The sequence below is a fragment of the Maylandia zebra genome, unplaced genomic scaffold (assembly GCF_041146795.1).
Source record: "Maylandia zebra isolate NMK-2024a unplaced genomic scaffold, Mzebra_GT3a scaffold03, whole genome shotgun sequence".
Classification (NCBI taxonomy): Eukaryota; Metazoa; Chordata; class Actinopteri; order Cichliformes; family Cichlidae; genus Maylandia; species Maylandia zebra.
The window spans coordinates 4239743-4263919 of record NW_027490033.1 but is presented as its reverse complement, the minus strand read 5'-3'; the positions used below and the strand labels follow the sequence as shown (position 1 = coordinate 4263919).

General features: G+C 42.6%; 1 protein-coding gene and 1 non-coding gene across 3 annotated transcripts in view; both read left to right on the top strand.

Annotated features, from left to right (window-relative positions):
• Positions 1-617: 617 nt before the first annotated feature.
• The window catches only part of LOC143415747 (uncharacterized), a 46459-nt gene continuing 22899 nt past the window's right edge, over positions 618-24177 (top strand). The window contains exons 1-4 of one of the 2 annotated variants that reach the window (XM_076881145.1): positions 618-683; positions 987-1117; positions 2432-2639; positions 18527-18582. In XM_076881145.1, coding sequence (XP_076737260.1) covers positions 2438-2639; positions 18527-18582 — 258 coding nt within the window. In that variant the 5' untranslated portion in view covers positions 618-683; positions 987-1117; positions 2432-2437. Of the gene's footprint in view, positions 684-986; positions 1118-2431; positions 2640-16491; positions 16583-18526; positions 20722-24177 lie in introns of those variants that run through there. The other variant, XR_013096174.1, reaches the window with a different exon arrangement.
• On the top strand, positions 22288-22406 carry LOC143415805 (5S ribosomal RNA). The gene has a single exon (XR_013096244.1). It is a non-coding gene; the product is annotated as a 5S ribosomal RNA (ribosomal RNA).

Below are 24177 nucleotides of genomic sequence, written 5' to 3'. Positions count from 1 at the left end.
GTACTGTTTGTTTGTATATTTGTCTTTTTGGCTGCTGTTACAACCAAATTTCCCCTTGTGGGACAATTAAAGGATTATTCTATTTTATTCTACTTTTGTGTTACTCTGTAAAATAGCTGAAACACATTGTCACATTATAACCAGTAACAGTATAAACCTTAGGAAACAGTCCCACACACCAACACAAATCTCGGTCCTAATGAGGACACACATATGAACTTTCTCTTAGTATTTAGGTATGAACACAATGTAACAATGAAAGCCATGCAGCCTTTAAAGCGATCGCCACAGTGATTCTACTTTGGAAACACGAACAGGTAGAAATGGAGGCGTCAAGCCTGATCGTTCAACCTGATTGTTTGGCCTGCAAATATGCAAGAAAACTTTTTTTTTCGTAAAACAGTAGAAAAGCCAGCTATGAGTGACAAACTACATTTGCGTGATGCTGTGGTCATGTGGTATTAAGTTTCTGAAACACAAACAGAGAAGTGGTACATTTTCTTAGAACTGGTGCACTGGTGATGTAGGTGATAATTTAAATGATTACATAAGGCGGTGCTGCTGAAATGTATAAAAATGAAAGTGACAAGAACCAAGTGTTCTTTGTTCCAGTTTGACTGACTTGAACGTAACAGCGTGTCTCAGCTACACTCTGCTCATCTCGAGTCTTCGCTCCTCATTTGGTAAGAATGTTTTGTTTGTACAATAAAAATATTTAATTCTCAACAGGCTCATGTTCTACACCTCCAAGGAAGTATAACAACCCTCGCTCCTGCCACACTTTACCTACTTTTACAATCCAGACACGGGCTTAAAAACATGCTGACATTATCTGGGTTCTGTGAGCACACAAATCCTGCATAAGCTACATGCATGTACAGTTTGAGACCAGTCTTTATGTTAGATAATCTTTCATTTTCATTCACACTGACTATCAGATGTTGCCTATTCAGTCATGTATTTGATTTATTGTAATCTTTCGCCAGCTTCAGAGCCTTTCACCTGCTGCTCCACACGACCCACTTGTGCCTGAACCGCTGCAGGTTAACCAACCAACCAACCAACCAACCAACCAACCAACAACCACTCATTCACTCATCAGTGAAGCAAAAATAAGGTAATCTCATGCTGGATGCCTTTTAGTGCAGCAAAGGTTGTGAGGTTCTTGAGTTGAGTTTTATTCGTTTTCAGATGTGCAGTGCAGATTTGTTATTACAGACCAAGCCACAATACACGAGGAGATGTGAGGAAAGCTTCCAGCGTTTACATTTATGATGATTTCATGTCCGAGTCGACGTTTAAGTTCTTGCAAATTGTTTCATTGTGTGATGTAAAGATTTCTGGCTGGCGATCAGTTTGTGAAAAGACAAAATCAAAATTCTAATGTGTCTCACTATAAGACATTTAGATTCAACAGCAATTTAAGACTCGGCCCCTTAGTTCCAGTAAAAGATACTCTTAATGCTTCTACACACCAAAACACTTATGATACGTTCATGCTCCATAGTCTGTGGGAACAGTTTGGGGATGGCCCCTTCCTGTTCCAATGTCACTGCACACCAGTGCACAAAACAAGATCCATAAAGACATGGATGAGCGAGTTTGGCCTGCACAGAGTCCTGATCTCAACCTGAAAGAACTGCTCATAAATAGAGCAGAGACTGCAAGTTAATGTGTGAGATCAGTGGCTGACCTCATAAATTCCCCATACACTCCTAAACGCTGTGGAAAGCATTTACAGGGAGGTCGACATCATATGGATTAAAAATAGGATGTAATTCAAGTTTATATGTGTGTGTGAAAGCAGAGGAACAGAATCTTTTGGCAACATAGTGTATGTAACAGTAGAATATGAATGAAGGGGAAGGAGTGTATGAGAAGTCCCTGAGCACCCAAAGACAAAAGCAAAGTAACTAAGCAATCATTCAGCAGCTGATCCGACGCTTCTTGCTGGGCTTGAAGCCAGAATAGGAGCAGGCTCAACAGGAGAGGGCTGGGTGATAGTTGAAGCCTCTGCTTCCTGTTAGATTTGTATTGTTGGATTGTCATTTATGCTTAGAAATATATATTTATATATGCTTAGAAGTATATATTCATTTGTAGATTGAAAGAATGTCTCATCCTAGGAGGTCTGTAACAACTCTGTGTAGCATGAAGAGGGGGGTGCGTTCACTCCTCTTCAGAGAGACACTTGGCTCCAGGCAGGTCTCCCTCATGCATGAGTAACACAAAGAACTTTGCCTACTTGTGTCTTGATTTTTGCTGTGTAGTAAACTGTGGTTTATGCTACAAACCTATCACTTCCCATTCTACTTTAGGAACCACAAGTTAGCATGTAGACTCAAATTTATTACATATTTGTTGCAATAATTTGTGCTTTTTCTGGATAAAATTCTCAATCAGAATATTGTTTCTGTTTTTTCTTCACCAGGTAATAATGAGGATCCTGTTTATCTGTTTGCTGCTCATTGCCTCTGAGAGTTCAACGCTTGAAGAAACCCGCTATGGCCAGTTTAGAAGACAGCACATAAACGCCAAGATGACTGCAATGGATTGTGATACGGTTATAAGAAGGAAACAGATCTACAATGTTGACAACAGCTGTAAAGATACCAACACGTTCATCCTTGATAATCCAAGTGAGATCAAAAACATTTGTGTTGAGGGAATATTTGATGAAACACTTCAAATGACAAAAAGTCACAAGATGTTCAAAGTTGTTAAGTGTGAACTAAGGAAGGAGGGAGCCAGAAAACCCAGATGCCAGTATCGTGGTAATCTCCTCACTAACAGATATGTTGCAGTTGATTGTGAAAATAATTTACCTGTACACTTTGCAAGAGACATTCTGGTCTTAGACGGCTAACAACTAGTGTTAAGTATGTTCAGGAAAGCCCCTAATATTATTTTTTCTTTTCTCTTTGGTGGAAGCAAAACTTAGCTGTGAAGACTGTTAACCTGTAGCTAAACACACAATGAATTTGAATCTCTCTAAAACTGCAAAGTAATCACAGAACATCGAACGATTCCTGAAGCTCGTGTTGCTTTGAGTTTGTGGTCCAAAGCATTAACATGTCGTAACAGTAACATGCTGCCACTTGTTCAGTGATTCTGTCATCAGCCATGGCTGGCTTGTGACGCAGTGCCAAAGGTGACTGTGTTTCTGTGATACTTTTACAGTCTGGACGATGTCAATGACTAGTCTCATGATCACACACATTTCACTGAACACACATGAGCTGTTTCTCTGTCAGTCACAGCAGGAGGAAGACTGTCGCTTTTTTGTCTTTTTACCTTTGACTCTGTCATTTCTTTTGGAGCTTAGTAAACAACCTGAACACGCGTTAGCCACTTTTTAATTTCTTTCTTTGTTTTTAGCAGCATTCCAGGGCTGTGTGCTGCCCAGCAATTTTGTTTTTCAAAGCATGTTTCTTGTGTTTGAGCAATAAAAAAAGTTACTAAAAAAACCATCTGGTTACACGTCATTTTTCTTTATACTACCTGAGCTGGTACATAATAAATACAACAATAAATACTGTACCTTCTACAACACGACTTGTGTAGATGAGTTAGTAATATCTCTCCCGAGCTTGCAGAATTAACTAAATTAAACCACATCCCACTTTTAAAGACAGTAGAAGGCGACCTGGCTAGATGGATTTCTCTACCCATATCACTCATGGGAAGGGTCGCCGCTATAAAAATGATGGTCTTGCCAAAAATAAACTATTTATTTTCAATGATCCTAAATAAGCCATCACAAGATTGGTTCAGATCTCTAGACTCGTATATTTCTAAATTCCTTTGGAAAGATAAATCCCCACGTATCAGCTTAAAAACACTACAAAGGACCAAGGATAAAGGAGGATTAGATCTGCCTAACTTTAATCACTACTTTTTAGCCAACAGGCTTCAGTTCATCTCTAGATGGTTTAAACACATCTTCTTAGATGAAACCTGGATAGATGTAGAACAGGCACTATGTAATAACCTAGAGATTTCAGACCTACCATTTATCAGCTCAAACATCAAACGACATGAATGCTTTAAAAGCATCAATATCAGCTCTTCTCTGACAGCATGGTGGGAGTTTCTAAAATTGACGGCGTCTTCATTAATCCCATGCAAACGTACACCTATCTGGAACTATCCGGACATATTACAAAACAATAACATGATAAACTTTCCAGTTTGGAGTTATAAAGGAATTAAAAACTTGGAACATATATTGGAAGGAACAGACTTTATTTTATTTGACAGACTAGTTACACAATATGGGATCAACAAGAAAATACTTTTGGAATATCAACAAATTAAATCCATAGTAAAAAAAAGAAATTTAATTCCAGTGAAGCTGAATTACAAACACCACCAAGTGTGGTACAATTTTTTAATCTAACCCCCCCCCCCCCCCCCCCCCCAAAATTATTGTCTAAAATATACAGCACACTTTCTAAAGTAGATGAATCAATATCCCTTCCGATTGCAAAATGGGAAGCAGATTTATCAATCAGCTTAGACCAAATCCTTTGGTCTCAGATATGCTTAAAAACCTTTCAATGGATCAGAAATCCCAGTTTGCCATTAATACAATACAAAATATTACACAGAGTGCACTATACTGGTCATAGGATGTTCAAGATCGGCTATACGTCTTCCAACAACTGCTCACACTGCACAGCAAATACACCGGACAATTATATCCACGCTCTTTGGTTCTGTCCACCAGTTCAGAAGTTTTGGCGCAAGATATGTGACGACTTAGCAAAGTGTCTGAAATGTAACATTCCAGCCTCCCCTTTAGTATGCTTGCTGGGCAACTTGGATGAGGTCACTACAGAAATAAACACAGCCCACGTTGTTTTTACGGCCCTATGCATTGCCAAGAAAATGGTCCTCATTAACTGGAAAAATAAAAATAATCTTAATTCTAACCAATATAAAAACCATCTAATAGATCACATTAGTCTTGATACAGCCTCTGCCATCACATTTGATCAATCCCTCTGGACTACTTTGATTGGCTTCATCACCTAGTGGGGGTGGGGGGTCATGGTTTAGTTCTGCCTTCGCTATTGTGGTTGATATGGGGGTCGGGACGGCCTTAGGGCATCTAGGGATTCCCTAGGGACGTTTTCCCTGTGGCCATGACCTGGTAAGGGGCTCTGGTGGCTCTTAGATGGTGTTTTCCTTGTGGCTGCTTACAGCGGAGATGGGGGAGGGTCTGTGCTGGTGGACGTTGGTTACTGGCCTGGTAGCCTGGCTGCCCCTGGGTGGGTCCGGGATGGGCGTGGAGGCTTGGGGGTCTGGGGGTGCTCCGCCCCCAGGCTGGGGCTCTGGCTGGGCCTTGGGGCCTTGGGTCCTGGTTGTTGTGTCGCCGGGGTGGTGCATGGGGGCTCAGCCCCGGAGCGGGGGACCTCTGGTGCATCGGCCTGAATGGAGGGCTCTCTAACTGGTGGGGAGGCTGTTACATCTTTGCAGGAGGTCTCCTCTCTACAGGAGCAGACTCTGCAGGTGGGGGAAAGATATTGGAGAGGTGGAGAATGACTCAACCTGGGTGTCTATTGTCTTGTGTAGTCTGGGAGAAGATTGGATGACGGGGTGGGTGCATTTTTCTCTGCAGTGGGGTCGGGTGGGCTGTCCCGGACTCTGTGGGGCCGGGTGGTGCTGCTGCTGTGGGTCCCGGTCCGGATGGGCCTGGGCCCTCTTGCCCCGGTGGGTTCCAGAGTGTGGGGGTGCCTACTGGGGTCAGCGGGGGAGCTTGGGTGTAAGACTCCACCTCTCTGGGGACATCTCGGGCTCTCCGAGGTGTGGAGACCTCTCCCCCCTCGGCACGCTCCCTGCCGGTGGCTGGTGTTGGTGTGTTGGTGGTTCTGGGGGCGACTGTGGCTCAGGGATTTGGGAAGCCTCGCTTCTGTCAGTCTGCCCCAGGGCAGCTGTGGCTACAACTGTAGCTTGCCTCCACCAGTCTTATGAATGTGAGAGTGAATGAATAGTGGAATTGTAAAGCGCTTTGGGTGCCTAGAAAAACTCTATATAAATGCAATCCATTATTGTTATTCGTTTTGGTGTCTGGGGCGGGGCGCTCATGTATGTACCGACTCACTCCTGGTGGCCGATTGGCGGGGCCTGGCACCTGTGGCCCAGCTAGGCCCCTTACGGGGGGTCGGGTGCCCTCAGGCCTCTCGGCCTGATACCCGGTCTTCTCTGGCACAGCTGGCTGCTGGCAGAGCCCGCGGGCACATCACTGCAACCCCCTCTGGCCTCTGCTCCGTGGCTGCTGGGTGACCTCTCGTTTGGGGCTCTCCTCAGCTCTTCCCAGGAGGGTGGCACGTTGGCCCCCTGGTGGTCCTCCTCGGGTCCTCGTACTCTGGGGCCTCTGGATGTCTGGGGCCTGGATCTCCTCCATACCTGCTTCATGCCCTGGGGGACGGGGCTATGGCTCCCCACACTCCCTAGCAGATCGTTACATGGAGAAACCTTTTGAATACAAGCGTGCTGATCCACACAGGTGTGTACACAGGTGTGCACACAGGTGTTCACAGACACAAACTACACCTTTCTTGGCTGCTGCCTGAAAGCACATTGTGCGCTGTCGATCTTGCGTGCTGTAACATAACATCTAATATTTGGTATCTACTGTTATCTACTGTTAGCTGTTTTATTGTGATGGTGCTATATTTATTATGTTGCTCTTTCTTGTTTGTTTTCTCTTCTGTTTTTTCTTATCTCCATACAGGTGATCCAGGTGTTTTGTTTGTTTTTCTTTTTTTCTTCCCCCCTTTCTCACCGTCTCTTCTCCCCTCTATTTTTTTCTCCCCCTCTCTTTCTTTCATTCTTTCTCCCTGTCCTATCCCCCAGTCATGTCTGTCCCATCTGTAACAACCAAAAATCAAATCAAATAAATATATAATTATAATAAAGGTCAATCAAATGGCCCAAACGCAAGACCGTGATGATCCAATTGGTAAAGTAAAGCTGCTTGGCATCTTTCTTGGCCTTCAGACAACAATTCTGATGGCTAAAGATCCAAACGGGACAGGCAAAAAAAAAAAAAAAAAGATGAGTCAGTGAAGCAAACTGATCAGCTGTCTTATTGTGTCTTTTGTGTGTTTGGTTTTGTGTATTCAATGAACCGAACGCCGTCTTTACTGCACGAGGGTGTGACCATCCACATCCTTTCATCTGTCCACTGTCAGCCAATAATTTTATAAAAATCTGGCCAAGTCTTCCAAGTGTGCGTGCTTTTCCTTCTGACCAGATGCAGATTTCTGTACCATCACTTTATTGCCCTTATACTGTTCAGCACACAGTGTATGTGCGCTAAAACAGAAACTGTTTCACTGCTTCTTTGTAGTGGCAGGTTACAAAACATCATAAGATGCTGAGTGGCCATACAAGATGGAATTTGGTTAGCAACAACTCTCTGAGGCCTTTACTGTGAAACACAACGCTGTCTTATCCGGTTAACTTCAAGATTTAATGTGGGATTTTTTTGTAATCCAAGACATAATGCCAGGTCAACTCATGCTTTGAACCTAATCTGCTCCAGAGCAAATCATGTTCCAAATGTGAGATCAACAGGTAGAAAATCACCACCTACTAACCAGTAAGACCGAAAAAGAACAAAATAAATAAAATCCCCGATCCTGGAAGATCCCTCAGACCACTGTGTGCAGAGAGTAGGAGGGTGTAATGTCTTTGTCTTTCCATGATGAGCAACAATAATGAACATAGATTCTCTACAACAACTTTATTGTTTTGGAAGTATTAATATATTATCCCAAAACTTCTACATTTAACCTTTTAATCAGACCAGCAAAAATCTAGTATTGAATTTTAGCAGCAGTCATAAAAAATTATTTGCTAAAAGCATTTTTGCAGCTGAATATTTTAAATTACAGTTAACTTTACTTTTTGGCTGTTTTACCTGTAAGACATTAAAATAACATGCTAAGGTTTAATAGTCTATATGGAATACACTCTGAGGCCTGGGCAGTGTTGTGCTAATAAGAGAAGGTTTGTGTGTGCAGTGAAACAGTAATTTTTTGTATTTCACAATTTATTGATATGTTTGATCCTTTCTGACCTGCGTTAATGAAGCAGTCATTAGAGAACCATGTCCGCTACAATAGTTCTGTAGTTTGATGCTTGAGTCGTTGCAGACTTGTTGAAACTCCCTCACCCGTCAAAGCAGCGTCTTTGTTATTCGAGTCCAGCAGATGGCAGTGTTTCACTGTCATATGACGGCTGTCTGAAGCTTCAATATGATTGTTCGTTTAAATTAGATCGTTTTATACAATAGTTTGTGTTTGCTAGGTTTGCTATGCAACAGTGGGGAGGAAAAACTCCGTTTTAACAGGAATATCTAGACATGAGTGATTACTGCAGTGGGGCACTATCTGTGCTATCTATAAGAAATGTTAGCAACAATAAAACTCTGAGGATCAGGGCTCCATTTCACTCCAGTGTTCAGTGGCATTTTAAAAGAGTGAATACCGACGCTGAATGTCTTTGTAAAGCAAAAGCACTTTGTTAGCCTTTACAGAGCAAAGCTATGGATCAATGTGCAGTGAAGAAAAATCCAGGTGGCCAGTCTGTCCTTTCCTAACCAATCACAGAGCTCCTTACATTGTTGCGCTGGAGAATAACTAAATATAATATAAAGATGATATTGAAAATAATCTTTTGTAGAGTCACTACTTAGTGGGCAGAGGACAGTTATCACTTTGCTGGATGCTTTAAAGTCACATGTTCTGTATTTGCTGTATGCTAGACTTGTAGTCAAGACCGCCTAATCCGAGACCAAGACAAGACCAAGACCAGAGGGTATCGAGACCAAGACCGAGACCAAGACCAGAGGGTATCGAGACCAAGACCAAGACCAAGTTGAGACGAGACCAAGACCGAGACAAAAAAAGTCTTTAAACTGCAGCCAGATGCTATTCTATATACATATGCAGGACACCTTAAACTAGTTTTTTAATTAAGCAGCAAGGCAGAACAAAGTCGGGCCTGTATCAAGACACGAGGACTAAACCCCAATTCAACCAGACCCAGAACTGATCCGGAATTAAAACAGGACTACAACAGTAACCAAGACAGAACCAGAATCAGAACTAGATGATAGTAGCACTAAAAATCATCATAGACCTGCACTACACTTATTTTTTAATTCTACCAAAGTACAATATTTAGATTGAGAAAGGTTTATATAATTATTTAGCCTTGTTGTGCAAACAAGCCTGCATAACTTAATAAATATAGAATTTGAAAAGTAACAAATGGTATCTAAAAAGAAACACTAGGTACTAGATACATGTTCTGATGAGTTTTGGCAAACAACCATTTGACTAACATGTGTCTCACCTGCTCTTGTTCCATCTCTGTTCTGTCGTCATTCTCTCTCTCCCTCTCTGCTCCTCTCTCTCCCTCTCTGCTCCTCTCTCTCCCTCTCTCTCTCTCTCCCTCTCTCTCTCTCCCTCTCTGCTCCTCTCTCTCTCCCTCCCTCTCTCTCTCTCTCTCCCTCCCTCTCTCTCTCTCTCTCCCTCCCTCTCTCTCCCTCTTTGTGCTGACAATCAAGCCAAACACCAACATCATCAAATATACAGTTGAAACCAGATATTTACAAACTCTTCAGATAAAAACACAAACACTTTTTAATTGTAACATCAAATCAGACTAAATGTTTATTTTTTTAGATTGATAAATATAAAAAACATATTTGTTAACTTTGAGAGTAAAGAGAGAAACTATCTGTATTTCTTAATTGCAAATGGCACCAAACTGTATTCAAAATTGAGCCACACTTATGGAGCTCCACAGTTCTTTTCCTGGTGTTTTGGTTGACATCTCTTGATTTTCCCATGTCACAGAAACAGGCTCTGTGTTTTGCCTTATATGCATCCACAGCTGTGCCACCAGTTTACTCACATGGACTCTACTAACCTATCAGAAGCTTCTTCAGCTCAGAATCGAATCGTCTGGAGTTTCTTATTAATTAACAATAAACTTAGTGTACATGTACTCCTACATTTGATGAAAGTGATTAAAATAGACAGCTCCCTCTTTTTATTCTGACATTTAACTAATTCAAAAGATATTTCAACATTTATTTATCTAAAACAAAAGTTTACTCTAAATTGATGTTTAACAGTAAAAAAAGTTTTTATGTTTTCTCCATAAAGTGTATGTAAATATCTGGTTTCAAGTGTGAATATACTGCTGTGTATTGAAATTCCTCTTGTTTTGCATAGATATACTGAACAACATCCAAAGCATAATATATAAAATAACATCTACCTGAGTTTTTTCTTTGAAAGAAGCTCCTTATGTCCATTGTTGTGTACATCAGTACACAATTGAAACCGATTTAGAGAGTTTGTTTAGCCGTGGAGGGTAACAACTGAAAATATGAAATGTAAGCTAAGACTCTAAAAAATCAGCATTGCTGTTCGGCTTTTTATTTATCCATTTGTTGATTCACTCGAAGAGCAAGTAACGCAACCAAGTGATCAGTTTGATATCAATCTTTTGTGATACACCGTCATATTTACATTATTAGTTCAGTACGAATGATTTGCTTTGGTACCTGGTCAAACTTAAGCTCTCCTCTGTCTGCAGCAAACTCGCAGCCAGCAGCTTCTCCCCCCTCGCTCACATGGGTGCTGTGCTCAGTCGCCCAGTGCCTGAGCTCGGATCATACCAAAATTAGGGGGAATTTACGACGGTGCGCTCTGTGCTTCGTGTGTTGTTTTTGTTTTATACAGTTGTCAGTCAGGCATCTAACTAACAAATTACACTCCAAAAGACCCCATGCTTCTGAAAAAATGACCCGGGCTTAAGCCCAGTAAGCCACCCCCCCGCTCCGCTGATGGTTGACTCCAAATCTCCCGAACACTATGTCGATTTGAGAACGCAGGACCGAGACCGAGACCAAGACCGAGACCAAGACAAAAGTCCGTCGAGACCAAGACGAGACCAAGACCACGTAAAAGTGGTCTCTAGACCGGTCTCGAGACATCCAACTCTACTGTATGCAGATTAGCAGGATATTAACAGATTAACAGCTTTCATTAGACTTCATATGATAATCAACAGTGAAGTGTTTCTCTTTCAGTGTTTATTCTTGCTCATTGAATGGTCTCTGTTCAGATAATATGCTGCACTCATCTCATGTTTCTTTAAATACGGCATCACTTGTCCAGCTGTCAAACTCTGAAAGAGTTACAGTTTCACCACTGAGCACTTTGAATGGTTATTCTTTTATTTAAAAGCACTTATTCTAGCTGCATCATCAATACGACAAAAACTGTGACTTTAGCAAAAGTTTATCTAAAAATATTTAGGGGGAAATGTTCCTACACCCCTCATGTAAACGTTACACCTCCAAAAGGGAGAAATAATCAGAATAAGGCGTAATCATTGTCTTGATAATAATGACCATGAAAATGAAACTAGGCCTACCTTTAGTTCAGCACACTCAGTGTTGCATAAAGACATGCGAACATGCCATCATCCATTCTGGAGCCTACTTTTAAAAAGAGCGAGCTGTTTATTCTGGCTGAGTAGCAAACAGAACCAACCATGAAAACCTAAACTGGGAAAACACTCGGAAACCTTGAACACTGGGAATATGGAGACACAGGGGGTAGGTGAACAGACACTCTGACAAAGGACAGAGGAAAACAGAGACAATATATATAAGACAAGAAGTAACACAGACACCCTTTTCGGTGACAAAAAAGAGAAAATATCCAGTGAAAGGCAGTTCTCTTGGAAAAACTGCCTTATTGATGTCAACGGTCAGAGAAAAATGTCTGATAGGAAGGCAACCGTAGCTCATACAACCATTTGTTGCAACCAAAGAATGCAGAAGAGCGTTTTGGTCAGCTAAGAACAGGAAATTGAAGCTACAGTTCTCAAAATTTGACATGAGAAGATTGGATAAATGTTGCCTGGTCTGATGAGTCTTGATTTCTGCTCTGACATGCAGATGGCCGGGTCAGAATTTGGCATAAATAGCATGAAAGGATGGATCCATGCTGCCTTATGTCAGCTGTGCAGACTAGTGGTGGTGGTGTCACTGTGGGGGGGAGGGGTGGTATTTTTTTGCTGAAACGTTACATAGTGAGTGTGTGTGTGTGTGTGTGTGTGTGTGTGTGTGTGTGAGTGAGAGAGAGAGAGAGAGAGAGAGAACAACTTGAAACAAACTGCAGCAATAAGGGCAAACTAGTGCACAGTTATGTTTACGTGAGCGTTATTTTGTATGCATTTGTACAGTTCCATAACTGTGAGAATACATTGATAGCATTTAACTCTAGTAACAGGCATTTGTACCAGTAAGCATGAAAAAGTAGGGAAAAGAACTAGTATGTAAGCACTGACTAGTACTGTAAAGTATATGTGTATATAGGGCAATCGTGGCTCAAGAGTTCGCAGTTCATCCTGTAATTGGAAGGTTGCCAGATTGAGCCCCGCCTCCGACAGTCTCGGTCGTTGTGTCCCGGGGCAAGACACTTCACCCGTTGCCTACTGGTGGTGGTCAGAGGGCCCGGTGGCGCCAGTGTCCGGCAGCCTCGCCTCTGTCAGTGCGCCCCAGGGCAGCTGTGGCTACAATGTAGCTGCCATCACCAGTGTGTGAATGTGTGAATGACTGAATGTAGTGTAAAGCTCTTTGGGGTCCTTGGGGACTAAGTAAAGCGCTGTACAAGTACAGGCCATTTACTGTGCATGTGTTTATGCTCAAGTGTATGAATAAATTAGTCAGTTTTAAACAGTTGCAATTTAAACAGTAGAAGAGTGGCACTATATTTATATATTTATAAAGAATTTCAAACAACAATTAATTGATGGTCAAAGCAGGTTTATTTAATTAATATCCAGATTTCCAATTAGTTCCAAATTGATTCAGCAGCAAATCACATCACCAGTCACTTCAAGGCTGTATGTATTATTGTAAGGTAGACCCTACAATAATACATACAGAGAACCCAACAATCATATGACCCCCTATGAGCAAGCACTTTGGCGACAGTGGGAAGGAAAAACTCCCTTTTTACAGGAAGAAACCTCCGGCAGAACCAGGCTCAGGTCGGGGCGGCCATCTGCTGCGACCGGTTGGGGTGAGAGACTGAAGACGTTTGTTGTAGGTCTGATTGAAGGACTGATGTGATGGTAAGTTGTCTGCTGCTCCGCTTTGAATATTGAGAGATTAGTTGATGGATTTCAAGCCAAATTGTGCCCAAGTTTAAGACCACATTCATTGCTTTTTTTTGTTGATGTTATTGTTTTGGGCTTTTTTTCCACAAGAATTTCTAGCTCCCCTAGAATTCTGGCCACCCAAACGATGATTGCTGCTGAGAGAACACAAGGTTTTGTCCCCCTGTACTATTCATGTCAGTGCAGGGGGTTCTCCTTGAGAGGCCAGGGTCGAAAAAGGGATGCTTCAGAACCTCCGAGGGTGTTATGCGCAGATTTGCATCCAAGGCCAACATTTCTTTGATTAGCCTTACAAATAATGTTTGGCCATTTTCCGGTCCTCGCCTAACTTTCAGCAGTTTTTCGAGGTCATTGAGACACTTAAGTTTTATATATCGAGTTTCCTTTGATCGATAATGTGTCTCGTATTGAAATTGTTCTTGGGTCTTAAATGTCCAGCGCTGTTTGTTGTAGTTATCCTCGATGAAGTAGCTGTCAGTGTACAGGCCAGACTCTAGGAGATGATCTGGTAGCTGACCCTGGGTTTCAATTATGAATTTTAAAACATCATAATCGTCTTCCCCAGGATAGAGAGGCACCCCTGTAGCAAGCTCCACAGCTACCAGCCCCAGAGACCACATGTCGATTGCTTCGTCGTATGGAATGCCAAGCATAAGCTCAGGTGCACAATAACCAATTGTCCCCACACGGTCACCAGGAATCACTGCAGAAGCAGGACATGCGAGGCCAAAGTCTATGAGTTTGACTTTGACGGGAGACTCACTGCGGTTCACAACCATGATGTTTCCAGGTTTGAGGTCAGCATGCACTATTCCCACAGAACCCAGGTGGAACAGAGCATTTGCAAGCTGATGCAAAATTGGCCTGAGTTCTCTCATTGGGAGACCTCGGTTATTCCGGTCCCCAATGTAGTCCCACAGGCTTTGGTCAAGCAATTCGAAATTCAGGCAAATGCGCTGTCCATCGAGGAAATAGTCGTTCCATTCCACAATGTTGCACCTGTCTGGATCCAAGCGTCGTAGCTGCTCCAGGATGAAAATTTCCAGTTTTGCCTGGAGCAGAATTTCAGGGTCGCTCTTGTTGACTTTAATAGCAACGGTTTTGTTGTTTTTTGTATCGCGACATCTGGTTACCAAACCAAAGCCTCCTTCTCCAAGGAAAGCCTCCACCACGTGGTGATCTCCTAAAATGGTCCCTTCCGTTATTTGAAGATCATCTTCAGAGGCAGATGGGTTGGCTGAGGTGTTGATGTCTCCTTTTTGAGGAAATTCAACTGAGTTTTGGAAACTGCAGCTGAATTTTTGCAATCCATGACTTTTCCAGCTTGAAGGCTGCTGAGAGAGCACAAGGAGTTCTCCCCCTGTACTATTCATGTCAGTGCAGGGGGTTCTCCTTGAGAGGCCAGGGTGGAAAAAGGGATGCTTCAGAACCTCCGAGGGTGTTATGCGCTGATTTGCATCCAAGGCCAACATTTCTTTGATTAGCCTTACAAATAATGTTTGGCCATTTTCCGGTCCTCGCCTAACTTTCAGCAGTTGTTCGAGGTCATCGAGACACTTAAGTTTTATCGATCGAGTTTCCTTGGATCGATAATGTGTCTCGTATTGAAATTGTTCTGGGGTCTTAAATGTCCAGCGCTGTTCCTTGTGGTTATCCTCGATGAAATAGCTGTCAGTGTACAAGCCAGACTCTAGGAGATGATCTGGTAGCTGACCCTGGGTTTCAATTATGAATTTCAAAACGTCATAATCGTCTTCCCCAGGATAGAGAGGCACCCCTGTAGCAAGCTCCACAGCTACCAGCCCTAGAGACCACATGTCAATTGCTTCATCATATGGAGTGCCAAGCATAATCTCAGGTGCACAATAACCAATTGTCCCCACACAGTCACCAGGAATCACTGCAGAGGTGTTACATGCGATGCCAAAGTCTATAAGTTTGACTCTGACTTGAGACTCACTGCGGTTCACAACCATGATGTTGACAGGTTTGAGGTCAGCATGCACTATTCCCACAGAACCCAGGTGGAATAGAGCATTTGCGAGCTGATTCAAAATTGGCCTGATTTCTCTCATTGGGAGACCTCGGTTATTCCGGTCCCCTATGTAGTCTGACAGGCTTTGGTCGAGGAGTTCAAAATTCAGGCAAATGCGCTCTCCATCGAGGAAATAGCCGTTCCATTCGACGATGTTGCACCTGTCTGGATCCAAGCGTCGTAGCTGCTCCAGGATGAAAATTTCCAGTTTTGCCTGGAGCAGAATTTCAGGGTCGCTCTTGTTGACTTTAACAGCAACAGTTTTGTTGTTTTTTGTATCGCGACATTTCGTTACAACACCAAAGCTTCCTTCTCCAAGGAAAGCCTCCACCATGTGGTGATCTCCCAAAATGGTCCCTTTAGATATTCCAAGCTCATCTGAGCCGAAGGATGGGTTGGCTGACATGGTGTAATGTGTCTGTTTGCGCTGTGAATTGGTGAGAAACAAAACTGAACTTGTTTTGGTTTCTCTCGTAAATTGCTCTCAAAGCTTCTCAAAAGGGTTTTAGTTGCTGCAGGTCAACGTCCGTTAAGCATAAAGTAACAGGTGAGCGCTTCTATTTATAGGTTTTGGATCAAAGCAAAGTTATGACGTCAGAAAGGATCAAAGCAAAGTTATCACGTCACAAGCGATCGAAGCGATTCTAATATGTGCGCATGCGCACATATGAGAAGCGATCGAAGCGATTCTAATATGTGTGCATGCGCACATATGAGAAGCGATCGAAGGGATTCTAATATGTGCGCATGCGCACACACGTGCTTGTTTGTGTAATATTGTTCACACTAAACTTGACCCTAATCCATTTAATATCAGTCAATCAAAGAAAATGTTAGTTTTGGAAAATTTTAAAATGACATAACTGACAGTTAAAACATTTTTTGTTCATGTATTTGTATTTGTATTGTCTTCGGAATTTTTTTTTGCATACCATGTCAAGCTTTTCTGTATATAGTCATGTCGTAGATTTCGGAGCAAACAAGAAATTGAATTGGATTTTAATATTGCAGTGCTTGGATTTCGGATTTGGTGCTTAAAACTTCTTGAAACTGTAACCGTATTTCATTCACCACAAAGAACTATCTGATTGAATAGTTTTCTTATCAGATAGAGAAATAAAACGAGTCGCAAAGTCTAAAAGCAACATTTGTCTGCCTGGGCTGTACCTCTGCACGTTAGTCTGTTTCAGTGTGTGACCCCCCACCCCCTCCCTGATCAGTCGGGGGTGAGTGCGCTAATGTGCCTGGAGGCCGTTTTAATGAGTGTTTGCTGGAAAACGAAAAATACAAGAAGGATTTGTACGTTTTCACAACGGGGGAGTTTGCGTAAGTACTAGTAAATAATTTTCTCGAGTGTGTACGTTACACATGTTATTTGTTTAAAATTGGTATTATTATTTTGCTAGCTAGCAAACTCGCGGGACAAAGGATTGAAGTGCACTCAGTGCGATACAATACGGTGGCGCTATTCTAACAGTTAGTTATTGCAGGGTAACTTGTAGAATATGCTGTGAATTGAACCAAGATTACACAGCAGTAGCAGTAATACGAGTTACTTCCCTCAAGTGAAAGCGTTAAACGTTAGCCCGATGCTTAACTAGCCAACGTCAGGCTTTCTGATTGAAGGCTAAAAGCGACGTTGTCACCAAGTAAACAGAATATTGATGATATTTTTGTGTATCGCTGCAGCCTTTTCAAGTATTAACCTGGTGTCTTTGGGAACAGCTTAGGGGGAAATGACGGTAATATGACTGAACCATATGGGAAGAAAGAATAGGCACTTTTTGTGCTAGCGAAGTTTCCTCGCTTTCATTCAAAATCTGTTTATCATTAAACAATTGAAACATAATGGCTTCGAGCTGACATTGAGGCCTGTGGGGCACTATCAGCCACTGAGACAGTAGACAAGTGACTATTTCACACTTTAAGGCTGCCTGTTTATTTAAGGGAGATGAACAGTACATTCTAACTGTACATAATAATATCAATGATGATAGATTAAATAAATGGGTTTTTGAAAGACGCTTGTGCATTTTTAAAGTCTAAAGTGTTGAATTGATCTGAGTATGTCATGTGTTCAAAGCCTCTCCCAGTCAGTGCTGTTCTCTATGCCTGTCTTACTCTACATGATGTTATTAGCACAAACACTTTAAAGGTGATAATTAGGTCTACAACAATAACACAGACTGCAATGTAGTTAAGCGTCTTACAGTTAGTTTTGAATGAATGAACTTAAAAAACAACACAAGCAAAGATCTGTCTCCTCCTGTTTTTTGTGTCACATAAGAAAGAAGCATCAATATCTGATGAGAAGACTTATTAATTTGGCCTTTCACGTGGTCTTACTCAGGTGATGCGAAGTGAAATATGCATCCTTTTTATGGTAATGTGCTGGAAAATGTTGAAAATGGACATTAAACGTGCTTACAAAGTGCTTGAATTTGACCCTGAAAGGTGTATGAAGCCAGAAAAAGTCACACTTGGAGTAAAAACCTCTCATAGCAAGTTAATCATATTCAATTGATTTGATGCTTTCAGCACAAAATTTAGCCACACAGTCAGGACAGCGTCTGCTTTACCTTCATCGGTAAACGTGTTTATGCAGTACATAGTAACAGTGTGGCTGAGTCCTCTGGTTCAAATCAGTTCCAGTACATTTGGAGATGTAAGTCTTAACCTTTCACATGCATCGGGAAGGAAAAAACATTTAATCTTCACAGTACTGCCGAAGTGCAGCGATACATTGTGAAGTGCACATTTGCATTTCTCATACAGTACCGATCAAAAGTCTTGAACCACCCCCTTATTTTTTCGTGTTTTGCCAGGTCAGTCTGTGTTAACGGTGTTATTAACTGCATTCTTCAACTAAAGAAGTGAGAACAAATGATGTGGGCTTTTGTTTTTTTGCAATAGGCTGCAAGTAAATGTGTACAGATACAATTTAAAATTGGTTCTTTGTTAAGTTTTCTGGTCCTTTCCGTGACTTAGGTGTCTGTTTATGTTTGAATGTTTCAGAGATTAGTGTGAAGGGTCTTAACAGACAAAAAGTGGTCAAATACAAGCCCTGGATTAAAAATCAGAAACACTTTAAAAAGCCTGGAGAGCTATTCCTTAATACCACTTTAAAGATTACAGGGAAGTCCGGATCCCTGGAAGCAAATGAGGGATGGCTCAAGACTTTTGCACAGTGCTGTACATGTCATGTTCCCTGTTTTATAGCTCAGCTCAAACTGACACGTTCTCACTAACTGCTTCTCATTTTCTCCACAGTAAACTTTGACCACTTCCAGATACTGCGGGCCATCGGGAAAGGAAGCTTTGGAAAGGTAATGCAGCCTCCATTTTTCACGCCACTTGTATATTGTTTGCCCTTAATTACCCACCACGGTCGTCATCTCTAAAGAATCAGTGCAAGCGAAGCGAAATGTGCTGGGATTACACTTTAGTTCTCGTGTGCTGCTGTTATTTAATAACAGTTATAAATGCAGCTGATGTAATTATTTCTATAAAGTCAGTTAGAGGAGAGCCGATTTCTATTTCATCTCACTCAATCTAGGTGGGAATTTTGACCCCACGTCTCAATTTAATTACACAGCAGCAAAATTCTGCGGCTCTATTTGTCATGGCGCTCAACGGTTGGGCTGAAGGCAGGAGGAGAACTTAGTGTGTGTGTGATACACAATTGGGGCTGCAGAGATTGGAATAGTTTACCTTCATTTGAAATATCACTGCCCTGTGCACATTGTTGGCTTTAAAATTCAAACTTAAAGAGTTTGTAAGTAAACTGGCTGAGATGAGACAGACGATGCACCGGGTCCTCGTCTGAGTGCTGGCTTTCAGTTGTGCTGTTTCTCTTGCCCAGCCATGCACACACAGACACTGTGCTACACTTACACAGTGAGACAGATGCTCACAGAGACGTCCAGATACATTTTGTCCTTGCTGGAGGTCATCTTGTGTTTTTTGGCCCACTGTGGCCTCACACCGAGCTCCTGCTGTTTTTTGAACACTTTAACAGCACCAGTCTTTAGCTTCCTGTTGAACACACTTAAGTGGGGGAGGTGTTATTATTAGTGGTAAATGATTTGTGTATTTGTTGGATGCACCTCAGAGCAACAGGAAACATGACACGACACGCTCCAGTAACCTGCAGTCTTTACAGTGAGGACACACAAACATTAACCCTCTGCTCCTTACAGAAACTCTCTAAATCCTGTAAGTTTCTTGACTGCCACTTGGAAAGTTGAAACTTCAGCTCCCTCCACAGATTTTCTACAGTACTGATGTCTGGAGACTGACTAGACCACTCCGTGATCTTATAGCACTTCTCCATTAGTACATACTCAGATCAGCTTGCTGTGACTCATTTTCCATTACAATCAAGTACCACCTAATGTGCGTGGGGTCATTACAGCAAAGCGGCCCGATGTCCATGTTGTCATTTATGAGCAACACGAATGCCACAACAAAGGAAGACGTCGCAGCGATGATGTATCTGTGGCTTTTTGTCACACTTGGAAACCACGGTGTTGTGCAGCTATTTGCCTTGTTGCAGGGTTTTAAAAAAACTGCAGTTTTGATTTTAGTGAAAGACACCGTCTCATGACTCATTGAGTGCCGCGACTGACAAGCCAATCCGTGGCCTGCAGTCTGACGATGTCACATTTCCTGACTGCTTGGAACCCCGACTAAGTCGTCCTGTAGCTCACATCATAATGTTTCCATCTCTCTGCTTGACTGCAGGGATGCTATTTTTTGCATCACACTCCTATTTCAAAAGGTCAGTTAAAGCCACATAATTTCGTTTCATCTCCCCACAGCACTTTCTCCAAAGTCTTCCCTGAATCATTTAGATGTTCACTGGCACTTGAGATGGGCCTATACATGTTTCTCCTTGAACAGGTAGCTACCCTATGTTAGCCTAGCTTTCTATCACTGATGCTCTGTGTGTATGCTGCTGCCTCTCGTCTCGTGTTACTTAAAAAATTAATCCCACAGCTTCAATAACCGTATCTAAAAATCTCTCAGTGAAAGTTACGGTTGAAGGTTTGGAAACATTTTGGGGTAGCCAGTGTTAAATAGAGACAGGGCCACATTCTTTATCTAGTCATTGTAATGAAAGAAGCACATTAAAAACTATATGAGAGTTTGCTTTTAACAAGCATGTAATGACTCTACTTAGTTTAGGTAGTCTTAGGGAGTCAAACTGAAGGTAGCATTTTGTGGATGTTTTCCCTGCTGCCCGATCCCATCAGTCTCTTAAAGCATCATTTTTTATGCGCCCTGGTGTGACAGTGGTTTCATGGCGCTACAGGTTACCTGAGCACATCAGGTATATTACGGTTGAAAACAAGTGCCCGGCCTTCCAGTGGGTGGTCGACCCCTCGTGCACAGCTCAGGAGTCTAAACGACCCAGCAGTTATGGACATGTGTGTTTTTGGTGTGCTGTCCCTCCTTCTCCCTGCTTGCAGGTGTGTGTGTGTGTGTGTGTGTGTGTGTGTGTGTGTGTGTGTGTGTGTGGATGCCGGCGTTTCTGAGAGCACCTGTTTACAGGCACCTTCAGGCCTGGTGGGTGTGGCCCTGCCACCCTTCTCCAAATCTGTGCCCCTACCTGGCCCCCCCAACAAAAATTTTCTAGACACGCTACTGGAAACAACACGTTCTCATCCCAACAGGTAACGATGCTATGTGACAAATCATCAGTATGTGTAAATGTGTTTTTTGTTCTAATCATGAATCGCTTTGTAAAACAAGACCTGATAGGGTTAAGGTTAAAGTTACGGTTAGAGTTAATGTTAGGGATAGGGCTGGAATGGACGGCTGGAGCCTCTCCTCCAAGTGTGTGTTACTGCCGCGAACAGCATTCTGTTGTATTCTGTTGTATGCGTTTCTCTGTAAGCGCTTCGAGCCTGTACTTTTTTGCTTTAGCTGAGTAATGAAGTTGAATCAGTACTTTAACTTTCACTGGAACAATAGTATTTTTACTTCTACTTAAGAATGTCTGATCTTTTGCCAACTCTGGCTGTCTCTCAGTCTTGGAATACCCACTTGTTGTCCAGCGGTGTCCTGGGAATATGGGGAACTAGACAGACTGGGGAAACAATGGGAGGAGACACAAAGATGGAATCACTTTTACCATCTTTTATGTATTTGCTGGTCGTTGTGGGCGGGTGGGTGTATGGGGGCGCAGGGTGCCGCCGGTGCGTCGAGCCACCTGGGGGGCTCTTCAACTGGTGAGGGAGGTTGTCACATCTTGCAGGAGCTTTCCTCTCTTCAGGAACTCTCTGCAGGAGGGGGAGATACAGGAGAGGTGGAGGAAGATCTCAGCCTGGGCGTCTATTGTCTTATGTAGTCTGGACGATGAGTGGATGGTGGGGTGGGTGCAGTTTTCTCTGTGGTGGGGTTGGGTGGACTGTCCCGGGCTCTGTGCGGCCGGGCAGCGCTGCTGCACTGGGCCCCGGCCCGGATGGGCCTGGGCCCCCTTTCCCTAGCGGGTCGCAGAGTATGGGGGTGCCTACTGGGGTCAGCGGGGGAGCTGGCCCCAGGGAGGGGTCACTTGCCCCTCCCTTCCTTCCCTCCCCATCTCCAGCTGCCTCCCTCTTCCCGCTCCACCACAACCACCCACACATGCAGGGACTTGGAGTAGGGGTGTGTCACTAGGGTGCAGAGGAGGCATCCCCCCCCTCTGTCCCCTTCTGGCTGCCTCTGCCTCAATTTTATCTCACAACTTAGACATTCACATTACTCACACTCTCATTACACATACATATAGGATCTTGGGGGTGGGCACGCTGCACGGAATCCAAGTTACCATCAGGGTGTACACCTCACCCCTGGCGTCATTGCCCACCTCTCAATTTTAAATACACGTAGACATTGAGGGCTAGCAGGAGGGACCATGCACTTACCTGCTGCTCTCTGGCAGGTAGCTCCATGCCATCCTGGGTTTTAAATGCACCTTAGAACACATCGGGCGTGTTCAGGGTGGTATCACAGCATGTTTAAAAAGGCTGTTTCTGTGCTCTTCTCTCGCTTACGGCCATACCACCCTGAACACGCCCGATCTCGTCTGATCTCGGAAGCTAAGCAGGGTCGGGCCTGGTCAGTACTTGGATGGGAGACCGCCTGGGAATACCAGGTGCTGTAAGCTTTTGCACTTACACACACAAAGTGCAGAGAGCGCTGCTGCTCATGTTTATGCTCACAGGCATGAAAAGTTAGATTTCTGGGTAATAAAATCTTTTTTCTATCTTTTTAACATGAGAATATTATATTTCCATCTTGTCTTAAACAGTAATCAGATTAATGATGAGATAAAAGTAGAACAAGGAAAGAATAGGCCATGTATCTCACGTTTAAACAAAATTGATGTTTTCTGAAAAATCTCACACAGATAAACATTTACAGGAAATTACTTTTCCTTCAAAACAAACATCAAAGAGTCTGTGGTTTTCTTTATTGATTGTACTTGAGTAGAAGCTATAAAGGAAAATTTCTATTATTCTCATTTAAAGTGTTTAAGTTCTTAAAAGCATATGCTTAGTTCTGACACTATAATAGACTGTTCAGTGGAAGTTTCTAAACTAGATGAACTTATTTCAGCCCCAGTAGTTGAAGAAGACAACTCCCTATTGCATGAATAATATACCACTGAAATTTATAAAACAGCTTTCAAAAACAAGTTTGAATTTATTTTGGATTTTCTCAAATCCACACAGTGCCAAAAGCATACACACAGTCAAATCTTTTCATGTGAGGTGCTGAAGGTTCTGCACCTCATAACTCAACAAGCCCTATTAACTTCTCATTAGTGATCATGGCCGACTACAAGTGTTAGTTTCTCTTCGCAGCGTAAAAAGGATCAGCTTGAAAGCACTTGTTGGATTGACCAATATTTAGAACAACAGAAAGTCCAAGGAACTCACTGTAAACCATTTTAAGCCATTTTTATACACTTACAGATTCGGTTCAAATAATCGTTTGTAATTACAAGTTGTTTGGATATGTTACCACTTGGCCAAGGACTGGAAGAAGACCAAAGAGTCCCCCTTAGATCAGTGGGAATTTGTTATTACTGTGAACTGAGGATCCCAACCCCTTCTGGAAAGACAGCTTTCTGGGCAGACTAGACTATGACTGAGCTATATGTCCACAATGACAACAGTATGTTTGGCGTATCAAAGGTGATCCTTTGAAATCTGAGAACACTGTACCAGATGTTAAGCCTGGTGGTGGTAGGATCATGCTCCGGGGCTGATTTGCCGGATGGAATAATGAAGGAGGAGGACTAGTAAAGTGAGTTTACAATCAACCATTGAAACTGATCATCAGAGATAGAAAACTTCTATATTCAGTGCTACTCCAAATCCTCAACCTCGACTTATTAGTAAAAGAAAACAAATTTCATAATATAATATGTTCTGATGACATTCAGTTGGATCTGATTTACACATCAGAGGCTTGGTCAAGTAAATGAACATGAAATATACAGAATAAAAAACTGCATGAGAAAATATTCAATACATGACTTTCCGTGAAGCCGTGCTGTCACAACCATCAGATGACACTGCATCACAGAATTTTCGCTACCCACTTTCTTCTTTTCATGACCACAACTCAGCACCTTATGAGTGTTTGCAGCTTGGTAATGCATATAATTTTGGCTGTCATGCTGCATTCCCCCCACCCCCCCCACCCCCCAATAGGAAATTGAAGTTGTGTTTTATTTACATTTTTCCTTAGAAGATGCAGTTTTTACTGTTTCTTCTTGCACTAAAGGTGATTTTCAAAACTGGTATGTAGTTTGGCGTCCGCATTTCTGACCCAAACTGAAACGAGACTCAGTGAGGGTTTGATGTCATCTTAAATCAATCACGTGATTTGGATGCTTTGTCTGTAGACTCTAGAGGGTGATACGTTCT